The following is a 22,139-nucleotide window of genomic DNA, read 5'->3' as shown; positions in this document are numbered from 1 at the left end:
TTACGGCATTGCGTCTCCAGAGTATGTAGTATGTAGGACAACCTGCCCAGTGGAACTGGTCCTCTCTGGAGAACATTATAATTCCTGCCTATTTCTGTTACCAAAAGCACAGTCCTTTCATGTGACCTTAAGTCAGAGTAGGATGGTTTACACATTTTTATTATTATTTTTATGTCATTTATTTTTAGCATGGAAGCAGAAAAACATTGTTATATCCAGTCATATGGATAATTTGAGCTAGCCACATTGTATAAAACTCCAGAGAACGAGACAGGATGAGGACACCATAGAAGAAAGAAAACTGTACATTTTTGAAAAAAAAAATGCATAACTTTTACTTCTATTCATGAATTACTAAATCGTTCCTTCTATTGGCTGCTGTGTTTGCTTCATACTAATATGTCCTCTCTGTCTCTTGGCATGGTTTCTGCTCAAAAGGCTATTGTAAGTATGGCTTCCTATTCATTTCTATATATTGAGCAACTTTTTGATTTATGTACATTCTCTTCCATCACAGTTGATGGTATTAAATTTTTAAGTGATGCAAATTTTATGGAAAATGAATATACCAATATTATTGCCTTATAGGTTTATGCCCTTTACACTTAAGATATTTAAGAGGATATTGAAAACAAGTCAAACCAAAAAACCTCTGCTCTTATTTTTTTACCATCCCACTTCTGTTCTACCCCCTTTTATAAATCACATTGAAGCTATTTTCCTATGGCAAATAGTAACTGGCCTCCTGCCACTACTTTAATAGTAACAGTCTTTAGTGGAGAAGTGCTGGAGCATCGAAAACATGGAAGTAAAGACCATGTATAAACTTTGGAGTCTGGCCGACCTGGGTGTTAATTTTGGGTCTGCCACTTGAAATCACTGAATGTCTCCCCAGTCTTACCTCCCTCACCTATAAGATGGGGCTAACATTGCTCACATTGTGAGATTAACATGAGACTACGTGCGACAGTCTATACACAGTACACAGTACACACTATACACAGTGTCTAGTATATTAACCATTCATGAGGTAATTGTGTATTATCTCAGTTAAAACTAATTTTGCTAAATTCCAGTCAAAACACAAATGCAAAGTTGTAGTTAAAGTATTTAGAAAATATGTTCACTTTACTCTCTGTACTAAAGAAGGAACAAGCAATAATTGAAAGTTAATAGGTTAGTCCCTTTTTTTTATATTTGGGGGAAGCACTGATAGAGGACCTTATAGTCCACTGATCTTGCTCTAGTTAATATACTGAGCAAAGAAGCGAATTGGATAAATTCCAGAGCTGTGTTACAATGGACTTGAATGAATAATTATAGTAATCGTTATTAAATAAGGTGACTGAAAATCAAAGAACTTAATGTGAGGTTTTTTCGCCCCTCACTGCTGCTATTGGCTGATTGGACAGTTTGTTTTATAAGCTGGGTTTGTTTTATTAACTGGGTTTGGCTGAATTTATCTCAAAATGGAATGTTTGATAGAATTCATTAATAATATGTGCCCTACAAGTATAGTGAAACCTAGTGGTCCTATGTAGAATGCCATTATTTTTTGTTTTTAGGTCAATTCTGATCTGCTTTTTAGGAGAATTTTTTAAAAATACTCAGCCAAAGCCGTGTTCTTCAGTCCATTAAATTCTGTGCATATGCCATCCTTCACATTCCCATACCATCACATAAATTATTTGTGTGCATATTCAGAAATCTCGGAGTGAGTCAGTATTAATGGAAGTTAATCCCAGTATCTGTCATGATACAAGGAAATTATACAGTAGATAAAGAATATGTTAGGGAAAAATCTGTTATTGTTTTTTTTTTTTAATGTTTATTTATTTTTGAAAGAGAGAGAGAGAATGCATGTACGCAGGCAAGGAAGAGGAAGAGAAAGAGGGAGACAGAGAATCCAAAGTAGGCTCTACACTGACAACAGAGAGCCCCATGTGGGGCTTGAACTCATGAACCATGAGTTCATGACCTTAGCCAAAGTCAGATACTTAACCGACTTAGCCACATGCCCTGGGAAAAAAATCTATTAGAGTTACTAGAGTTCTAGCTACCTGCCTGTTGACTCCAAGAATATTAGGTCTATATATAAATGGTCTTCTCAGTCATTTCCTCCTGACCCTCATGACTATAGAGATTTCAGATATGCAGTTCCTGGGTATTTTATACCAATTGCTATCAATCAGGGGCTGCTCTCTCTCTAACCAAAAAGAAATAGACCTAGGTACATTGTGTGTTTTGAGTTCTTTGACAAGAGAACTTACTGAGAATTTATTCAGAGTTGGTTACTACTGTACTCTTTATTTTAAAAAAATAATTTATTAGTTAAAATGTTAAATAAACTTCTTTATTTTCCATTTTCAGTCAGTTCTTCTAAAAAAGAAGCTTGAAGAACATCTGTAAGTATAAAAGCTGTTGAGTCTCATTATCCTATTTTCTAGTGAAATAGAAGTATTTTGTTAGATGGTTACGGAGTGTCTAGGCCATGGCATAGGTGGCCCCTGAAGATAAGGGAAATTATAAGACATGTTAATAGTGTCTAAAGGGTCATCTCAACCCAAGGTCCTTAAATCAAAGCAATTACTGCTTTAGAACTGTTTTCTCAAATAAGATTCCTGGGTTTTACATCTTTGTGATAGTATTTATAACTAACTATAGTGAGGAGTTTTAGACAGTCTAGATCAGGAGGCAGAAACCTTTTTCTGTAAAGGGCCAGAGAGCTTTTGCAAGCCATGGTCTGTGCCACAACCACTTAGCTCTGTAATCTGAAAGCAGCCATAGACTGACTATAAACTGATGTGACTATTCCAATAAAACTTTATACTAAAACAGGCAGCAGGCTGAATTTGGCCCACAGACTGTAGTTTGCCAGCCCTAGAGTATAGCCAGCTGAATCTTTCTTTTGAAGTAAAGTTTTAAAGTAGTACAAAGCTATCAGTAGCAGATTTGCAAACATATCCTTCAATTGCAAATACATCTGAAAATGACTTTTTAATCTAAAGATGAAATAAATTTTTTCAAAAATTTTTTGTTTATTTATTTATTTTGAGAGAGAGCCAGCGAGCAGGGGAGGGACAGAGAGAGAGGAAGAGAGAGAATCCCAAGCAGGCTCTGCACTGTCAGCGCAGAGCACGATGTGGGACTTGAACTCACAAGCCGTGATATCATAACCTGAGCTGAAATGAAGAATTGGAAGTGTAACCATCTGAGCCACCCAGGCACCTCCAATTTTTTTTTTTTTTTAATTTTTTTTTTTCAACGTTTTTTATTTATTTTTGGGACAGAGAGAGAGACAGAGCATGAACAGGGGAGGGGCAGAGAGAGAGGGAGACACAGAATCGGAAACAGGCTCCAGGCTCCGAGCCATCAGCCCAGAGCCCGACGCGGGGCTCGAACTCACGGACCGCGAGATCGTGACCTGGCTGAAGTCGGACGCTTAACCGACTGCGCCACCCAGGCGCCCCTCCAATTTTTTTTTTTAACATGAGAAAAGTGAGATAATCCTAGCAATGGACACTTGCTGGCAAGTCTAACAATGGGCAGATTCTTAATGTACTAGTAGACAGAAAATGGTACCTTCTAGCCCTTGTGAGGTTACCTAGAGCCTGAATTCTGTCCTTTTCTTATTCCCATCTCTTTATTGCAAAAAAAGTGGAGTACCTGTTGTTTCATAAAACTGACCATTGTTCTGTGTTCATTTACATGGTAAATATCTTCATCTAAAAGAATTTGTTAGTGATAATGAGGCCTATGTTAGTTTCCTGTGGCTGCCACAACAAATTACTACAGCCTGGGTGGCTAAAAAAAGCAGAAATTTATCCTCTACCAATTCTTAAGACTAGAAGTCTAAAATCAAGGAAGTGATTCCTTCTGGAGGTTCTAAGAGAGAATCTGTTCCATACCCCTCTTCATGATGGCTGCTAGCAGTCCTTTGTGTTCTCTGGCATATAGACACATCATTCTATCTCCGTCTTCACATGGCGTTCTTCTCTCTGTCTGTTTTATCTTCACATGGCCTTCTAATAAGGACATCAGTCATTGGATTTAGGGCCCACCCTGATTCATTATGACCTCATCTTAACTAATTATATCTGCAAAGATGGTATTTTCAAATGATGTTACATTCACAGGTACTGGGAGTTAAGACTTCACTATATCTTTTTTGGGAGATACAATTCATTCCACAACAGGGTCCATAGACATTTCAAATGGTCATTCTCATGCACATTTATACCTGCAATGGAGGCTGATTTACACATACCAAGTTGGTAAAATTTAAAATCCGACATACTAAGAATTGCCAAAGCTGTTGGGTAATGGTAGTTCTAATCCACTGATGGTAGGACTATACATTGATTTACTTAGTAAACTGAACATGCACCTATCCTGTGACCCATCAGTTCTGCTCCCTGTATAAGCCCTAGATTCCTAGAAATGCTGTTACCATCTATCAGGAAACATGTAGAAGAACGTAAGAAAGTACGTTGTAATCATAGAAAAGTAGAAACAATACAAATGCCACCAATTGTAAAATGATAGAATGAAGTATATTCAAACAATGTGGTAAAATATGTAACTTAGGGCCAACACACCAACATACATGAATCTTGAGAGCACAGTGTTAAAGATGGAAGTCCCAAGAGCAATACATACAGTATAATGTATAAAGTAAAATCGGGCAAAATTCAGCAGTATATTGTTCAGGAATGCACACAAAGTCTTACACAAAAATCAGGAGAAAGGTGAAAATTCTGGGCTTGGGTTCCCTAAGGTTCTGTGATAATTTGTCTCATAACCTGTTTGTTTACTAGGTTAAATTTTCTTATTCTTTAAACTATATATTTATTATTTATCTAGATATATCACATTCTCAAAGAATTTGTTTAAAAGATACTAATTTATTGAAGTATTATACGTAGGAAAAAACAGGAATAGACTTAACATAGTGCTGTTTTCTTCTTAGCTTTTTTTCCCTGTGTTTTCCAATTTGTGCAGCCTTTTTTCCCCTCTCATAAAGTGCCCGAATTATGCATATTATATAACTACCAGGAAGAAACTTTCTGTTCACTTTTTACTTTTGTTTTGGAATATAACTTACATAAAGTACACAAGTTCTAAGTTCCTAAGTCTAGAGCTTGATGAATGTTTTCCTACAATATAAAGGTAACCCAAATCAACATGTAGAATACTTCCAGCAACTCCCCGGACTCTTCGTTTTCCCGTCTAATTGATTCCATCCGCAAACTAGCCACTATGCTGCTCTCTTATCACCTTTCATTAGTTTTGACACTTTCTGAACTTCATGTAAAAGGAATCCTACAGGGGCTCCTGGGTGGCTCAGTTGGTTAAGCATCCAACTTTGGCTCAGGTTATGATCTTGTGGTTCACAAATTTGAGCCCTGCTTCGGGCTCTGTGCTGACAGCTCAGAGCCTGGAGTCTGCTTCAGATTCTGTGTCTCCCTCTCTCTCTGCCCCTCTCCGGCTCTCTGTCTGTCTGTCTCTCTCTCAAAAATAAACATTAAAAAAAAAGGATCCTACAGCACTACCCTTTGTATCTGACTTACTATGGTCACCATTATTCTGTGGAATCTATCCTGGTGGGTGCATGTATCATTAATTCTTTTTTATTGGAGGATTGTGTTCTTTCTGTTTATTTTTATTTTTAGAACTTTACTTTTTAGAATAAGATTTTGCATTGTAAAACCTCTGTAAAGTTTTAAATTAATTTTTATAATATACGTACTCCTAGAAGATGAAGATCACTAAATTCTTTGTACCTTCTTGTGCATGTTTCTGTAAAAGAAATGATAACTTTCAAAGTCTGAGATTTTTGTCTCTATTTTTTTTGCCTATTTTGTGTGTGTGTTTTAATTCATGTTGGATTATGCTTTTTATCCTTTTTTGTTTCATAGCACTTGTGTGCTATGCAAGTGTATCCCAAGAATAAAGAACTTAAATCTTTCAAGTGGAGAAAAACACGAACCAGTAGTAGGTGACAATGTGTTATATATTTTGTTGCAGGGAGAAGCTGCATGAAGCCAATAATGAATTGCAGAAGAAGAGAGCCATTATTGAAGATCTTGAGCCACGATTTAATAACAGCTGTGAGTTTTTCCTAATTAGCATAGTTGTTTTTAATTGAAGTATAGTTGACATATTACCAATTAGCATAGTTTTAAATTCGTTAGCCAGGCATTACCCTAGTAATAAGTTTATATAAAATTCTTTCAGAAATAGGTCCTGTTACATATCCTAGCAATTAAAAAATTTGTCTTATTTACAGAGTATATAATCATCTTCAGATTATTTCTGATTATACTTTTGAGTTTTTCCTTAACTATGGATGCTAATGAATATTTTGTGAAATTAGCTATTTTCATAGTAAAGTTGCATGTAAGTCAGCCAGATTTTGACTGCTTTTGATATTTACACATGTAGGTAGCCTATTAATTCTTTTGTGTGGAGCAGGATACAGACTTTTTTTTCCCCACTGTGGTAAAATCTACATCACATAAAAAAAAAATGACCAATTTAACTTTTCTTAATTATATAGTTCAGTGACATTAAGTACATTCACATTGTTGTGCAACCAATATTTCCAGAACTTTTTCATCCTCCCAAACTGAAACTTTGTGCCCATTAAACACTATACGCCCCCCCCCCCATCTGTAGCCTTAAAAATTGAAGAACTGCAAGAAGCTTTACGAAAGAAAGAAGAGGAAATGAAACAAATGGAAGAACGATATAAAAAATACTTAGAGAAAGCCAAAAGTGTAAGTATGAGTTTCTGGGCATCTCACTCCACTTTCTTCTTCTTTTTTTTTAAGTGTTTATTCTTTCTTTATTTTCTTACTGTTTATTTTTGAGAGAGAGATAGAGTGTGACTGGTGGAGGGGCAGAGAGAGACAGGGAGACACAGAATTCCAAGCAGGCTCCAGGCTCCAGGCTCCAGGCTCTAGGCTCTGAGCTGTCAGCACAGAGCCTGATGTGGAGCTCGAACCCAAGAACCACAAGATCATGACCGGAGCCACAGTTGGACGCTTAACTGACTGAGCCACCCAGGGGCCCCATAAATATTTTTGAGAGAACAAGAAAGAGTGAGTGGGGGAAGGGCAGAGAGAGAGACAGAAGATCCGAAGCAGCTCTATGCTGACAGCAGCGAGCTCATTGTGGGGCCTGAACCCACGAACCACAAGATCATGACCCGAGCCAAAGTTGGACGTTCAACCAACTGAGCCACCCAGGTGCCCCTCCACTTTCTAATCATGTTTCACTGGTCATCCAGTTTAGTGCATATACAGTGACTTCTCATGCCGAGAGCTATCAGAAGAACAAAAGAACCTTTGACAAAGAAAAAGCATGAGGAAGAAGCAGTGATCAAAATAGATCACCCCACAGAATAGTTATTAATTACCAAGAGGAAAATGTTCCTTTATGTAGAAAATAAGTGGCAGTCACCTCCTTAAGTAGTAATCAAAATTAGCTACACTAATGGTAGGACAGCCAACATCTTATGCCTCCTGATGGAGTATCATTGTCATAATATTTAACTTGAAGCTAAGCAACCTATTAAACCTAACTCAGTTCCCAGGGAAAATGAGTTTATTGGAACAAATTAAATAACACCTTCAGGAAATCATCAGATAAATCAAGAACTGGGGATAAAAGTTAATGTTACAAAAAACAAAAATAGGCATTTGAGTATGGGGGAGGACAAGAGGCTGTTCTAATTTAAAAGAGCCCAAAGGGATCTAAGTACCAAATGTAATGCGTTGATCTTTGAGTCCTATATTGGTGGTGGAAGGAGCAGTTATAAAAGACATTTTGGAGACACTTGTGGAAATGTGGATTTGGAACCCATAGTGATGACTTCTAGAATTGTTCATTTTCTTACAGATGATGATGATCTTGTGATTATGTAAGAGAATATCCTTAGTCTAAGAAGTATTAAAGGGTTACATGTCATGAGGTCTGCAGATTATTTTATTCTGTTTTTTTTTTTTTTTTTTTTTTTTTTTTAGAGACAGAGAATCTTAAGCAGGATCAATACTCGGCACAGAGCTGACACAGGGGTTGACACATGGCCTGAACCCATGAATTGTGAGGTCATGACCTGAGCCAAAGTTGGATGTTCAACTGACTGAGCCACCTGGGCGCCCCATGCTGATTACTTTAAAATAGGCTCCCAGGGGTGCCAGGGTGGCTCATTCGGTTAAGCATCTGACTTTGGCTCAGGTCATGATCTCACAATTCATGGGTTCAAGCCCCACATTGGGCTTTCTGCTTGCAACACAGAACCTGCTCTGGATCCTCTTTCTCTCTCTCTCTCTCTCTCTCTCTCTCTCTCTCTTTCTCTCTCTCTCTCTCTCTCTCTCTCTCTCTCTCTCTCGTAAATAAAATAAACATTTAAAAAAAGGTGATGCGGGGGGAGCTCCCAAACAAGCAAGTTGTCTGTGTGTGTGTGGAGACAAAATGTGGCAGTGCAGCAGTTGGCGAATTAGGGTTAAAGGAAATGGGTTTTTATTGTTCCTCTCTTTCAAGTTTTCCCTAGGTTTGTTTTTTTGTTTTTTTTTTTTAACATTTATTTATTTTTGAGACAGAGAGAGACAGAGCATGAACAGGGGAGGGGCAGAGAGAGAGGGAGACACAGAATCTGAAACAGGCTCCAGGCTCTGAGCGGTCAGCACAGAGCCCAACGCGGGGCTCGAACTCACAGACCGCGAGATCATGACCTGAGCCGAAGTCTGACGCTCAACCGACTGAGCCACCCAGGCGCCCCAAGTTCTCCCTAGGTTTGATCAGTTTTGATAGTAAAAGTATTGGGCCAAAAAGCAAAAAGACCTTCCCCAGAAGACTGCTAGTAGGCCAGCTAGAAGTGCATCACATGCCCATGCCTAAACCAAGCCACTGGCAGAGTAGGAGATCGGGTCACAGTGACAACCATCAGGATCAGCTCTCTCAGAGACAGAGGGTAGCTAAGCCACTTTAGAAGAAAGGGAAAGGGAACACAGCTGTCAGTAATGTGTGTTGTAGTATTCTTTATTAATTTTAAGCCAGAATTACTTCTTAAAATTGATTCTTTACATAGATAAAAGTTTTATATAATTGAAAGCTACAATTGAATAGTATTTCATACATTCAAATTTTAAAGTATCCTTGTAAGATAGCTTTATGATTCTCACAAGGTTTGTCCTTGATTTTTTTTCTCTTACATAACTGCTTCCTTAGATGTTACATTCTTGCAAGTTTGAAACTTCAAATTTTTCTCTCTTATTCCTTTTTGCAGGTTATCCGTACTTTAGATCCTAAGCAGAATCAAGGAGCAGCACCAGAAATACAGGCTCTTAAAAATCAGCTCCAGGAACGGGACCGACTGTTCCATTCTTTAGAGGTAGGTAGTTTGCTATACTATACAATAACAATAAGGTATTCGATTTTTGATTCTTTATTTTCTAGGAGCCTTGCTGTATACAATTGTGTCCATGAATTTAGCTAACTAATTACATTTTATTAATATTGTTTTTCATCTTTACATGTTTACATGTGCTTATTTTTTAGAAAGAATATGAGAAAACAAAGAGTCAAAGAGAAATGGAGGAGAAATATATTGTTAGTGCCTGGTACAATCTGGTAAGGAAATAATACTTCAAAACATATTGCAAAGTTCAATGAATATGTAATAATTATTATACTACCTTTATTATAGAAATAATTCTACTAAATGAATCTGAAAGTAATTGCTATCCTAACACACACTAACAAAACCTAATGCTGATCTTAGGACTGAAAAGCAGAAATGAGAACCACTATAAGCAGGGTTACGACGTTTTGAACACATCACTATTCCTACAGCATAGAAAGATAAATGATGTTGATTTCTATCCCTCGGAACCATTTTATTCCAGGGGAAGGGGACTTTAATAACATCTAAACACAGATGCAGTAGCTTTTATTTTGTGGAATGATTTCATTGCCTTTGCAGGACAACAACATTCTGGGCTTCAGTAACACTTTCTGGATATAAATAGCTGTGAATTTTGAAGAATGCTGTACTTTTTTTTTCAATATTTTGTCCTAGACTGGTCTTTGTTTCTTCTTTGTTTTTCTTCCCAGTAAGACCACTTCTGCCTTGTCAAAATGTTAGTTGCCTAAGACAGGAAATTGAGCCAGATTTTTTTTCATCATCCCCCTGTGACCCTATAGTTATGTTATTGTTGTTCATGTTTTACAGTTGTAACTGATACTGTGTCTTCAAGGGTAATGCCCCAGGTTTCCTAATAATGTGATTTTATGTTTGTCAGAAACTCGGACAATTTCATGATTTGTCTATATTTGCCTTGGTTAAAACTACATATTTCAAATCTTATCATAATTTACAAAAACAAAGGAAGAAACCAAATTAGTTTAGACTACTATTATTAACAAATATAGATTTCTTAAAAATTAAAAAATAAAAATAGGGGAGAACTACCTAAGGAAGTTCTCTGGGAATTAGTTCTGAGTCCACCTCTTCTGTGTCCCCTTTGTCCTCTTTAAAGGTTGGTGTTAGTGATCTTGGAACTCTGCCCCTCAGTACTTAGTAGTCATTTCTTAAGTTTTGATTGATTTATATGACTTCACATATTGTGGTTATAGAACCAAATTTATTTATTCTTTGACATGGCATTAAAGAACATTTTTAGCTCTCCAGAGAGTAAAGGAGTAACTCCAAATAGTCTCACACAAGTTATGTTCTAGTTAGGTAGCCACACATACATTCAGAAAATTCTACATCTCAGACTACTGAATGGAAGGGGAGGTGACAGGCACTGGGAAAAGGCATTAAGTATCTCAGAGAATTGCCCAGTTGTGGCTATTGAGGTCTTAAAGGTGTGTGAAGAACTTGAATAAGTTGCTTGAAATGTGAAAATGAAAAAAAAAAAAAGTTTATTTTAAATAACTTGTTAATATATGTAGCCAAATTAATAAATTAAAGATTACCAATAGATATTTGTTAGTTTTCTTCAGATTCTTAAATGCTTTGATTTCAAATTGAGTAAAAAAACATGTTCTGGGTTTTCTCATTGGGAAAATGGAGAAGTGTTATGTATTTGGGTATACATGACAGATTCTGTTAAAGATACACAGCCATGGCCAGTGTTTTCCCTAGAAGCTAACTAGTGATAGGAAGATTGATTGTTTAGTCTTCTGTCTTCTGTGCCAGTCTTTCCTTTCTCTAGGAAAGCCCTAGGACTTTTCACATTGCTTGGCATATGTACCTGCTCTCCTTTTAGTTCTCAGTTGCTTATTTCTTACTTTCTTCCTTGTTACAGCGTCCACTTCCTCCCATCAGTTTACTTGTAGCCAATCACTAGTGAGATTAAATAGCTCCTCTTGTTTCTTAATGTTTCCCTGGCCAAGGTTCTTTACTGGCTTATGAAATAAGTACCAAAACCACTATTTCCCTGATCTCCTCATAGACTAACAGTTGAAAGGGTGCGCTCCCAGAGGTTTCCTCCCCCCCTGGTAAGGTGCTCTGGGCCCAGCAACTCTATATCCTCTCCCTTCTAAGCTAGTAGACCATCCTACTCCAGTATTCAAGAAAGACCCCCAGCTCTGGTTTGGGGCCTCTGTTGTGGGCTGTCAGGAACTTTTCTTAATTTGCTTGAGAATGCAAGCCTGCCTGAAGTGAAGAAAAACACCCTGGAGGTATGTATTATACCTAGTGTGGCTTTCCTCCTTAAGAAACAATCTGTGCTTTTCACTCAAAATAAGTAAGCCATGTGATTTCCACAACCACGTGTGAATCAACTCCTACCAATCAATTGCACTATTTGTTCTTGGGAAATCACTTTATACATTTGATTTGAGAAGGAAGTATATATGATTATGGATAATCTATTGTTTTGATTATTGTAAATTCAGAAAATTAAGACTTAATGTTTCCAAGAGAAAATTTGTACTTAATTATTGGAACAAAATGTCTCTGTAAGATTTTAATCTGAAATGAGCAGAATTAACATTCCTAATTGTGCCTTATGATTCATTATGACAAATACTGTGTGAAGAAATTTTCTTTAGTGAGAGTATGTTCTACTTTTTGTTATATTGATTTTTTTTTTTTTTTCCTATGTTATATAGGGAATGACCCTGCATAAAAAGGCGGCTGAAGATAGACTTGCTAGTACAGGTTCAGGGCAGTCATTTCTGGCTAGGCAAAGACAAGCAACCAGCACAAGAAGATCTTATCCGGGCCATGTTCAACCAGCCACAGCAAGGTAGACAAGTCTTGCCATCAGAATAAAAAAACATCCTACATTCAAAGCATACTTCTGTTACATATGACAACATTTCAGGAAATTCAGCCAGCTTATTTTTTGTCTCTTTTATGTTGATATTTAGTTGTTTCTCATTTGAGGACTTTCTCTCTCCTATATCTATAATATTTTAGTTTCTTGGTTCTTTATTTTGTAGTCCTTTCAGTTCCTTTTAATGTGCCAAAAATTTTTAAATGCCCAATTAAAAGTGTTGTATAATAGTGTAGTACTTTTCTTTGTATGAAAATGTCCTTTCCCCAATGGTGTAGGCTTTGTAATGAATTAGATTTTCTGCCAATAATTGATATACAATTTATATTCTTTATTGTGCCTCTGTGTTACCATGCTTTATAAGAATGTCTTTGTTTAAAGGGAATTAATCTTTTTATGATGTATTAATCTGTGTTTTCAATTGTTTTCCAAATGCACTTCAAATAACTTGCATATTTACTATATAAAATGGTTGGCAAGTGCACTTTTTGCAAAGACATAAATACATCGGCAGAGGTGCTAATCCGATGTTACCTAAGGCACCTGATAGATTTATTTAGAGGGAAAAAAATAAGTTTTCCACGTTGTTTTATAGGAAATTAAATTTGTCCGAAGATTTGGAAACTATTTTTAAAACATACATAAAATTTCATTATTTCTTGCTATCTTGTTTGCTGACAGAAGATAATGGATTGGTTAGGTTATTTGGGGGGAAATTACAGGAAAAAAAAATCAGGCAGTGCATTCATTTTTTTCTTGTTTTGAAATATCATAGTAACTGAGGATCAGATTCTAGCAATGCAGCTGACATTTACAATTTCAATTACCCTCCACATCTAAAAGATTTATTTTTCATATACTTACTAGTAACAGGTAGCCTTACCTTTTGGGCAATTTCCTTGTTGCACCTCATTTTACTTATTGTTTAATATAAACCCTTCTATTTCTCAATTCCTAAACCTAACATCTTAGTATCAGTCCTTAAGATCAATAAGTGACTTCTTGTATGTGATGTTATGACAGGTCTTTTAACATTTTTTTCTTAATTCTATGTACTAGTCCAAGAATCAGCCACTGAATAGATTCTCTTGGGTATTTGGTTGCCTCAAAGTTCTTAGATTTGTTGACAGATTGTAAACCATGTTCATTTACTTTTTTGAATGGCCATCAAGTCATAATGATTGTAAAGCACTTTGGCTGTATAAGGTGCTATATAAATGTGAAACAGCATTCATTTGAAAATGAAATGCCTCTGCCTGGCTTTCCATATTAAGTATTTGGTCCCAAATTATATCTAAGTTCCCCTCCAGCCTTTTTCTTGCACCATAGCCAATTTTTTTTAAACATAAAATTATTGAAATTAGGTTGATTGGTTGGTTGGTTGGTTTTGGTTTCAGATACGTCACCTAAAAAGATTTTATTTCATGTACTTGCTATTTGGAAGTTCAGGTTTCATTTAGTCTTGTATATTAAATACAAATGAATAACTCTAAATCAAGTTAAATGTAATTAAGAACTTTCAGAAACTATATTCAAGTGTTTGATTTTAAATCCTTACTTTCTTTTTTGTAAGAAAATTGACCTAAAAATTAGTAGCGTTTTCATTTGTCCTCAGAAACCATTCTTGAAGAAAGCTATTAGAGTATACACGGAAATGACTCCATACACTATGCTAATTTTTTACATTACGTACAGAGGTCTGAGTGCAGTATGATTGCTTCTGCCTGATAAGACTATAAAGCAGGAAGAATTAGTAATAATGGAGAGAACCACGTGAGTAGAATGCATTGTGAGGTTTCAGGAGGCTAAGCAGACCTCATCAACATAGGCAATTTAACAGTACAAGATTAAAAACTAGTTAAGATGGTTCTTACCCCTGCCCCCTTATTTCACAAATAACATAAGGATTTAGCTGTTTTGAAACAGGGCATGAACACTAACCTTGGTAACATTAAAATTGTTTGAAAATTATACTACCTGCAGAATAAGATAGATGAAAATTAAAAAAAAAAGAGTCTATGATCTCTTTATTAGATGGATTATATCCTATGAGACGAGAGGTTTTAATTTTAGTTATTTGTTTACTGCTCCAGTCCTGGTCTTCTGGTCTACCTGGTAGGTAGGCTACCAGGTGCCAGGCTTTTAGAAGCAAGTTTTACTCATTTTTCTTTGGCATCTGTTGCATGCTATTATTTTGGTGTTTACATTCATAACTTTCATGTTCCTTTACTGTACCTGTATGGGTTTAGTATATTACTTGCATTACATAGCAGAAATTATATTCCTAAACATTCTGATATTTTTTTAAAAAGCAGGAATAAAACTGAGCTGTAGCAGTGACCACCTTGTTTCCCTTGCCCAGCTTTGGGCGAGATTTATAAATCACTATTTCTCCAATAATGATTAATTTTTCAGGAGGTTTGTGATGATGCATGGTTTGTCTGGAAGTTAAAAGCCATTAGGCACTTTATCTAGATGTGAGCTATACTGTGCTATATTCTTACAGACTCCCTGTATACAGTAGCTTCAAGAAGCCACAGTTTGCTCGAACAACAACAGAGCTGTAGCCCTGGCCTCCACAATGGAGTAAGTACAGTGTTACTGCATTAGCTTGGGGTGACCCATCCCCGCAGTGTTGAATTCTTATAAACAAAAATCTTATTTTCTGTTTTCCTTCTAACCAGGGTAAGAAAATACAAAGTAAATAAAAAAATTTTTAAGAGTAACATTTATGTTCTGCAGTGTGCATTTACAAAGTTTGTAATCAGAAAAAATCCAACAGCTATTGTAGTTTTACCACCTAGAAACAGAGAATAAATAATACAACTGTACATATCTGAAAAGAGCTTCAAAAATTCAATCATATCTTTTTATCATTTGTCTAATTCCTTGATAATAACCAAGAAAAAAAGTCCCTAAATAAAGGACCCATGTTCCAAAATTGATTAAGATTGAATTATTTCTATTTGATAGTCCTAGCCTGGTAAAATTGGCTTGGTGGGATGTGAGATGAGTAGATTATAATAAGGATAATTTTGCATTTGTAATTTTGTTGAAGTTTTATTGTTTTGTTTATACAGTAAAGCTCAATTGTAAAAAATTAAGCTAGATGTTATCCAGTCAGACATTGGCCCTGACATTTCATTAACCCTGCACAGGCGTGAAAATCCACACTATGCAAGCACGTCAGCAGTAAGTGATTGTTCAGTGAGAGATGAGTTAGGCTAAAGAAAAGATCATTTTATTAGCTAGTTTACTCACGTCTCCTTATAATAGCAGTTTTGTTTATTTTTGTTAGCTAATGATACAAAATATCTTCCAGTGCCTCTTGCTCTCAGACAAGCATTCATCTTTTCAAGCTAACACCATGTTAAAAATTTGAAAATCCCTATCCCAGTATGAGAATTATCTTGAAACCAAAGTCTAAACTTTTAAAATTATCTTAACTCTCTGCATTTAATTTCCAATTGTCCAGATCTGACTCTGGAATGTTATAATTATTGCCAGTTGAACATGTGAGATTATCTGAAAAAGCACCTACAACCCATAGCTACTGCACACCTAGCTAGTTTCCAGCCCTGTGGGTAAGAACACTGTGACCCTAAAGTGAGAGGAAAGTGCTTGGTGTTTTGCTTTTTGCTAATTGCAGAATAACAACATTAAGGCAAAATGCTTTTTGTTGTCTATTTCTTAAATTATGGAAGGAAGCATTGACTTCTCCCCTTTGTATGATGAAGGGACTCATTGTGCTGATGTAGCATATTCATTATACTTCAAAGTCAAACCTGTGTGATGCCCTGAAGTAGATGAAGGAGTGTGTTAACAAAAGAAATGGGGCATCATAATCTTTGAAAATTATTTTAGCATGCCTTTTATTTTCCCTTTTTCTAAGTTAAGAGGGTCATTCAATAATGATAATCTCTTTTTCTATAGTCCCAACTGTCGAAATGGCAGCTTATTTTGGTACATTTGATTCATTACATTTAGAAAGTGGTTTCAGAGCTTATTCTTTGTAACTATAATGATTCTAATATTTTATATCATGAGGTTTTTATATGAGGAAGGCTATTCTCAATGTGTCTGTCATCCAATTTTTTACTTTCTATAAAGCATATTTAAATAATTGGTGTATGTTCCTTTTATTGAAAATGTTTTATTGTCCAGTTTAAGCACAATAATTTTATTCTTCTGAAGTTTTATAGTAAATACTGTTCATGTCTCAGAACCTAAAAAACAAAATAATTTTCTGCTGACACAGCTAATTTCTGCCCTTCCCTATTCCCCCAAATCATAGAAATATTAATATTCAGCTTCCTTTTTATAAAGCGAAGGATAGCACAAACATGATGATATCCATCTCTTCTAAATCACTGAATATGTTCTGGAGAAGAATTTATCGATTATTTTGTTGCTAAACAGCCCTTTATCAACCCAATCCAACTCAGGCGTGTTATCTATGAATGTAAAAACTTATGAAGTTTATTAAATTGATAGAGAAAGGGACATTAGTTTATTTGAGAAACAAGAGACCTGAACCTAATTATGGCAAGTATATGAGTTTGAACAATTGTAGGGGGGTCTATACATGTTTCCTAATGATTACATATCAACAATTAATGTGATGTCTCTCTTCATTATTTTTCTATTTTCCAATAATATTCTGTAAGATCAGTTTGTCTGCTGTATTTATAAGTGAGCATAAAAATGTGAGGAAGTAACAGAAGACTGTGAAGGCAAATCCATTCCTAGAAATTAGAATGTATTATTAGTATAAGAAATGGCCTGATTATAAACAAATATCCAGGCTGATAGAAGTACTAATACAATTAAAAATAACATTGTCTTAACAAATGTTCCTCAAGTGATAGTTTATATAAAATCTTCTGACTCTCTTACATGGTCATTAAATAAAGAAGAGTAGACAAAAATGTAATTTAGTTTCTAACTGTCCTTCCCTTCAGTGGGCATTAGCTGGCATACAATATTAACTATACGTTTATCAGTGGAAGGGAAAGCATCTATTTTTATTTTGAAACTGTTAACCCATTACTAAATCTAAGATAGTGATTTGAAGCCATTGAGGATACTTGGATTTGATCAGAAGAACTCTGTGGTGGCTGAAAATTACTACTGACTTCTCTAGATCTGCTGCTTTATCTAGTTTATACACCTTAGGATCAATTTTATGTTCCCCCCTAATTAGACATAGTAGCCCCCCCACAATATTTTGTTTAAATTGAAAGCAGGAGTAGAGATTTTTAAAAATATATTCAAGAGAGTCTTTATGTACCTGATACATTATCACCAGGCTCTGAATTAGATCTTTAGGATCTGAAGATGAAATCATCAGAAAAATGTCCATAGCCTCAAAATTTCAGGCCCAAAGGGCTATCAAATGTCCTAAATTCTACCTACTCAGAGCTTAAAGGAAGAATTAAATACCATGACAAGAATAATCTCAAAATGAGAAAAAGAAAACTACCAAAGCATGTTGAGGCTTTAATGTATGTGGGAGACTTCTGAGCAGGTGTTATCACTTTAGATATCTCTAAGGTGACAAAGGAAAATAATTAGTTTAGCAATTGTTAAAATTAATAAAAGGGATTCATGTTTATTCTTGGTGTATTTGTCAACCTATGGGCAGTGCTTACTGTATACATTCTAGAGTGTGTATATGTCACTATTATAGATGAGTGTCTTAATATTATTTACTGTTCTATCTAATCATTTATGTATTTATACTTTACTGCAAGGTTCACAGCACTTTACTAACATTAGAAAATTATTTTTCTTCTACTTTTCTGTGGCATTTTCTATTTATGTCTTTTCTGCTAGGGTCTTTTCCTTATTTTGGAGTACTCACTAAGAAAAATGTAAAAGATCGCCCAAAGAAATGGGCTCTGTAACTCTTCCTGAAATGTTTAAAGTGGGATCTGAAAATCCAAGTCTAAAGATCTATTTGAAGCTGGATTGGGGCTATTGGGCATAAATTGCATTTTATATTTCACATTAATAAGACTTGTATAAGTCAGTACTCATGAGGCCAAATTCTCTCAAATGCCAACACCCTTGAAACCTTTTGTTTTCTGGAGTTATATTAGTAAAAAGTAAGCCATCTTCTAGTTAATTAGAGAATACCAGAAGGCACCTAGTCCCATGGCCTGTGTGTACCCAATTTTGAGAGACCAGAATAGTCCAGTTCTTGGGCTTAGACGAACCCTTTAAACCCAGCTGAATTGTTCTCAGCAGGCTTCCTGATAAAAGGGGAAGTGTCCACTGGCCTGATAACTAAGTCACTCCTGGTCCTCCCAACTCCCAGAGAGATGGACTATCAGCCATGGGGAGTTCTCACCTTTGCTGTGCTGTTTCCTAAAATACAAACCTACCAATTACCCTTAACTCTCATAGTTTCTTCATCATTGCCTATACCCAAAGACAGGAGAAAGAAAGCCAGGTTCCAGGAGCCATAAAGTTGGAAAATCTGAGAAATGGTGGGAGTTAGTTGATGAGAAAAGGTAGCAGAACGCTCCAGAAATATCCTTCATTCTGCTATAACAGATGCTTAATGAACTTGACTGTTCTTAAGTTCAAAAGTAGCTAAGTTTTCAGCTTGTTCTCTTCAGAGATATTTTTAGAAATCAGGACTCTTCCATTTGTAACTTAAAAATGTTAATACTCAAATCATAGTCAAAAAGTAGTGAAATATTTGTTGTTATGTAAACATTGACACATGATTACTGCCAAAGAATAGGGAGATTTGCTCATAAGAACATTCTCTTAGAGTTTTGTTTTGTGCTTTCACATGAGAGAAATGCCTTTATATTGTGAAAAGTTTCTGTAGTATTTTCTTCTGTATTACCCCCTGTTCTACTGATGTGCTTTGCTTAAGCAAGTCACCTAGAAGAGAGCAACACTGAAATAAGAGAAGTCTAGACCCTGACCTTTGAGAGAAGAGCTGCTTTTGTCCCCCTAAAGTAAAAAATTAAAAAAGAAATATGCTCATACATACACACACACAAAGACAGAATATGATGTTTTGACTATCTATTACTTTAGTTGTTGAGTGAATAAGTTCCCTTCTAAATGTCTTTACCATCCGGTGGCTTTTGCTGATTTAGATAAGAGTAGATCCTGGGCCTACATTGTCCAATTTATTAGCCACTAGCCACATGGTGATTTACATTTAAATTAAATAAAATTCAAACTTTGGTTCTCTCTAATCACCAACCACATTTCAAGTGCTCAGTAGCCGCACATGAATAGTGGTTACCATATTGGACAGCATAAATATAGAACATTTCCATCATTGCAGAAAATGCCTTTTTACAGTGCTGTCATGCCCAAAGAGAAAACAAGGACAAAATGAAAGTTTTCAGTTAACTTATAATAACTATTAGATTTTACTGCCGTAGTTGAAGAAAGCTGTTTTTCATGTAAAAATTAATACCAGCCCTTTTTAAAGACACTGGAAAAATCAAAACCCCATTCTTTGAAACTAGTTTTCAATGTATTTTTTTAAACAGGTTCTTAGCACTTTACTTTTCAAGTGATTAAATTAAATCATTTCATAAATCATAACTTAGTATCTTCAGGCTTTTTTCTCCTTGTTTTGTAGTCCTCAAATTGATGATACATAGTTTCTAACACACATAGAGCAAAAACCAATGAATGCGTTATTTATTCACAAATAAAAATTGCTAAACATTTATCCTTCTGTTATTTTTAAATCTGTATAGATCTAATGAAAGTGGGAACAATTTTTGTTTCTGTCCCTTTAAACATTTCTCCCTAACATCACATTTGATTATTTCCCCCTTAAAGGTATATCAAGATCCAAATAATTCCTTGGTTTTCTTCATACTTTCTTGCTCTTAATAACTTGGATTACATGAATTAAGTTCAGTTTCATATACGAAGCAAGAATTTTATTCCAGTGACTTAGTTAATGAAACATTTTTTTGTATTTATTAATTTACTTTTTTAACATAACGAAAAGGATGCACATGGATGCATCTTTGACTTTTTTAATGAAAATAAGGGACTTAATCATAACTCTTTTCAGTAGGCTTGGTACTTAGTTAAAACTGTCCTGTTAGGAAGTCATGATGCTGATGCTTTCCTCTTCCATTTTAAATGTTTTAAATCAGGCAACAGACTCAATCCAGTAGGTCAAATTCCAAGCAAATTATGAAATTCTTATCATCATTCAAGTACAGATCGGTAAATGGTGTGATTTGAGTTTGTGTTATTATTTTCTTGTTGGCCTAATTTAATATGTGTTCTACAGAGATTCATGTTAGTTAAGGGAAATTTTCATTATGCTTGAAATACATAGTATTTTAGTATAAATACAGGAAAAGACTGTACACAAATGCCAATCAATGATTTGAGGCCTTTTAATTTTTTTAAATAGTAGCCTTTTGTTTTTTAATAGCCTTAGTTATTTAAAATTTAGATGCACTAAAATGTCATTGCTGTCACTAACTTTGCTGTGAACAGGTTATGTGTAATTCAGAATGCTTTGCACCTAGAATAATTTCCAGATTTATTTTGTTTTGCAGTTTTCATGTTTTGACAATTGCCCCACCATTTATAACACCCAGTTTTTGGTTGTGTAATGAATGGTAAAATTCAAACATATCTAATAATTTAATAATTTGCCTTATTTTGATTAATAAATTCTATCAAAGATTTGAGGATAGAAAAGGCTTTTTTTTTCCTATAGTATTTTTTAAACTTTTCAGATGAGCTGGAAAACACCTTAGTACATTGGAGTTGGAATTGTATTGATTACAGTCCCAGCTCTAAAGCCTTATACTCATGTCTTAAGTATTATTGATTGTTCTATGAATTGTTGTTAGTTTCCTATTTGACATCACAGTTATCCACTTTGCAGTTAAGCTTTGGCAAAAAGGATATTACTTGGTATATTCTTATTTCTGGTTGACTATTGAATTTATAATTCAACAACTTCATTCTTTGTCATTATAATCCAAAAATGAAAGCCACATAGAACTCTAAATTTCTCACTTCACAATGGAATCAATACAGATTTAGCAACATAGTACATAACAGCCACAAGGATTTTTCCACATGTTTACCAAGTTTACCAACCATTTACTGTATATTAGATCGGTGGATTTTCTGTTTTTCTGAGGTGAATGACTTATTAGCCTCAGTAAGAAATTTTCACTAAAGTCACAGAAACATTAAGTCCAATAAACCACCAGAAGACAGATTTTTAATTTTTTTGAAATCTTATATTGTATTTCCTTTTGATATCACTTATTCATTTTAATTTTATGACTGCCAACTTGTTATGGTATTAATTATATGTATATGTTTATATGTATGCATATAATATATGTATATGTATATGAAGAATAAAGTTAAGATTTGGTCAAACTATATTTTCCCATTCAAGTACAAAAATGTTTTCAAGGCTGCAAAAAGTGTACAGTTGTTAAACAAGTTGTAAATAAAGACTTGTATAAAAATTCAGTGTAGATTTTTCTTCTTACTCTTAAACCATGACAAACACATACTTAATAATTAACTAATACTATTCATCCACTTGCCTTTGGCACTTGCCATAGTGTACTATCAATTTAAAGACTATGCCATTGGGGCACCTGGGTGGCTCAGTCGGTTAAGTGTCTGACTTTTGATTTCAAGTCAGGTCATGATCTCATGGCTGGTGAGTTCGAGCCCCACATCCAGCTCTGCACTAACAGTGCAGAGCCTGCTTAGGATTCTCTCTCATCCTTTCTCTGTCTTCCCTCCCCTGCTTTCTCTGTCTCTCTCTCTCTCTCTCTCTCTCTCTCTCTCTTTCTCTCTCTCTCTGTC

General features: G+C 35.2%; 1 protein-coding gene across 3 annotated transcripts in view; it reads left to right on the top strand.

The window, feature by feature from the left end:
• The window catches only part of HOOK3 (hook microtubule tethering protein 3), a 109,713-nt gene extending 87,919 nt beyond the window's left edge, over nt 1-21,794 (top strand). The window contains exons 17-23 of one of the 3 annotated variants that reach the window (XM_040444987.1): nt 439-444; nt 2,371-2,405; nt 6,028-6,110; nt 6,679-6,779; nt 9,293-9,397; nt 9,565-9,636; nt 12,127-21,794. In XM_040444987.1, the coding sequence (XP_040300921.1) occupies nt 439-444; nt 2,371-2,405; nt 6,028-6,110; nt 6,679-6,779; nt 9,293-9,397; nt 9,565-9,636; nt 12,127-12,267 (543 nt within the window). In that variant the 3' untranslated portion in view covers nt 12,268-21,794. The remainder of the gene's footprint in view (nt 1-438; nt 445-2,370; nt 2,406-6,027; nt 6,111-6,678; nt 6,780-9,292; nt 9,398-9,564; nt 9,637-12,126) is intronic. The other 2 variants (XM_040445149.1, XM_040445069.1) reach the window with 2 other exon arrangements.
• Nucleotides 21,795-22,139: the final 345 nt, after the last annotated feature.

The sequence above is a fragment of the Herpailurus yagouaroundi genome, unplaced genomic scaffold (assembly GCF_014898765.1).
Source record: "Herpailurus yagouaroundi ecotype Mexico unplaced genomic scaffold, PumYag 28, whole genome shotgun sequence".
In the NCBI taxonomy this organism is placed as follows: Eukaryota; Metazoa; Chordata; class Mammalia; order Carnivora; family Felidae; genus Herpailurus; species Herpailurus yagouaroundi.
This window is presented reverse-complemented; position numbering and strand designations above follow the sequence as displayed.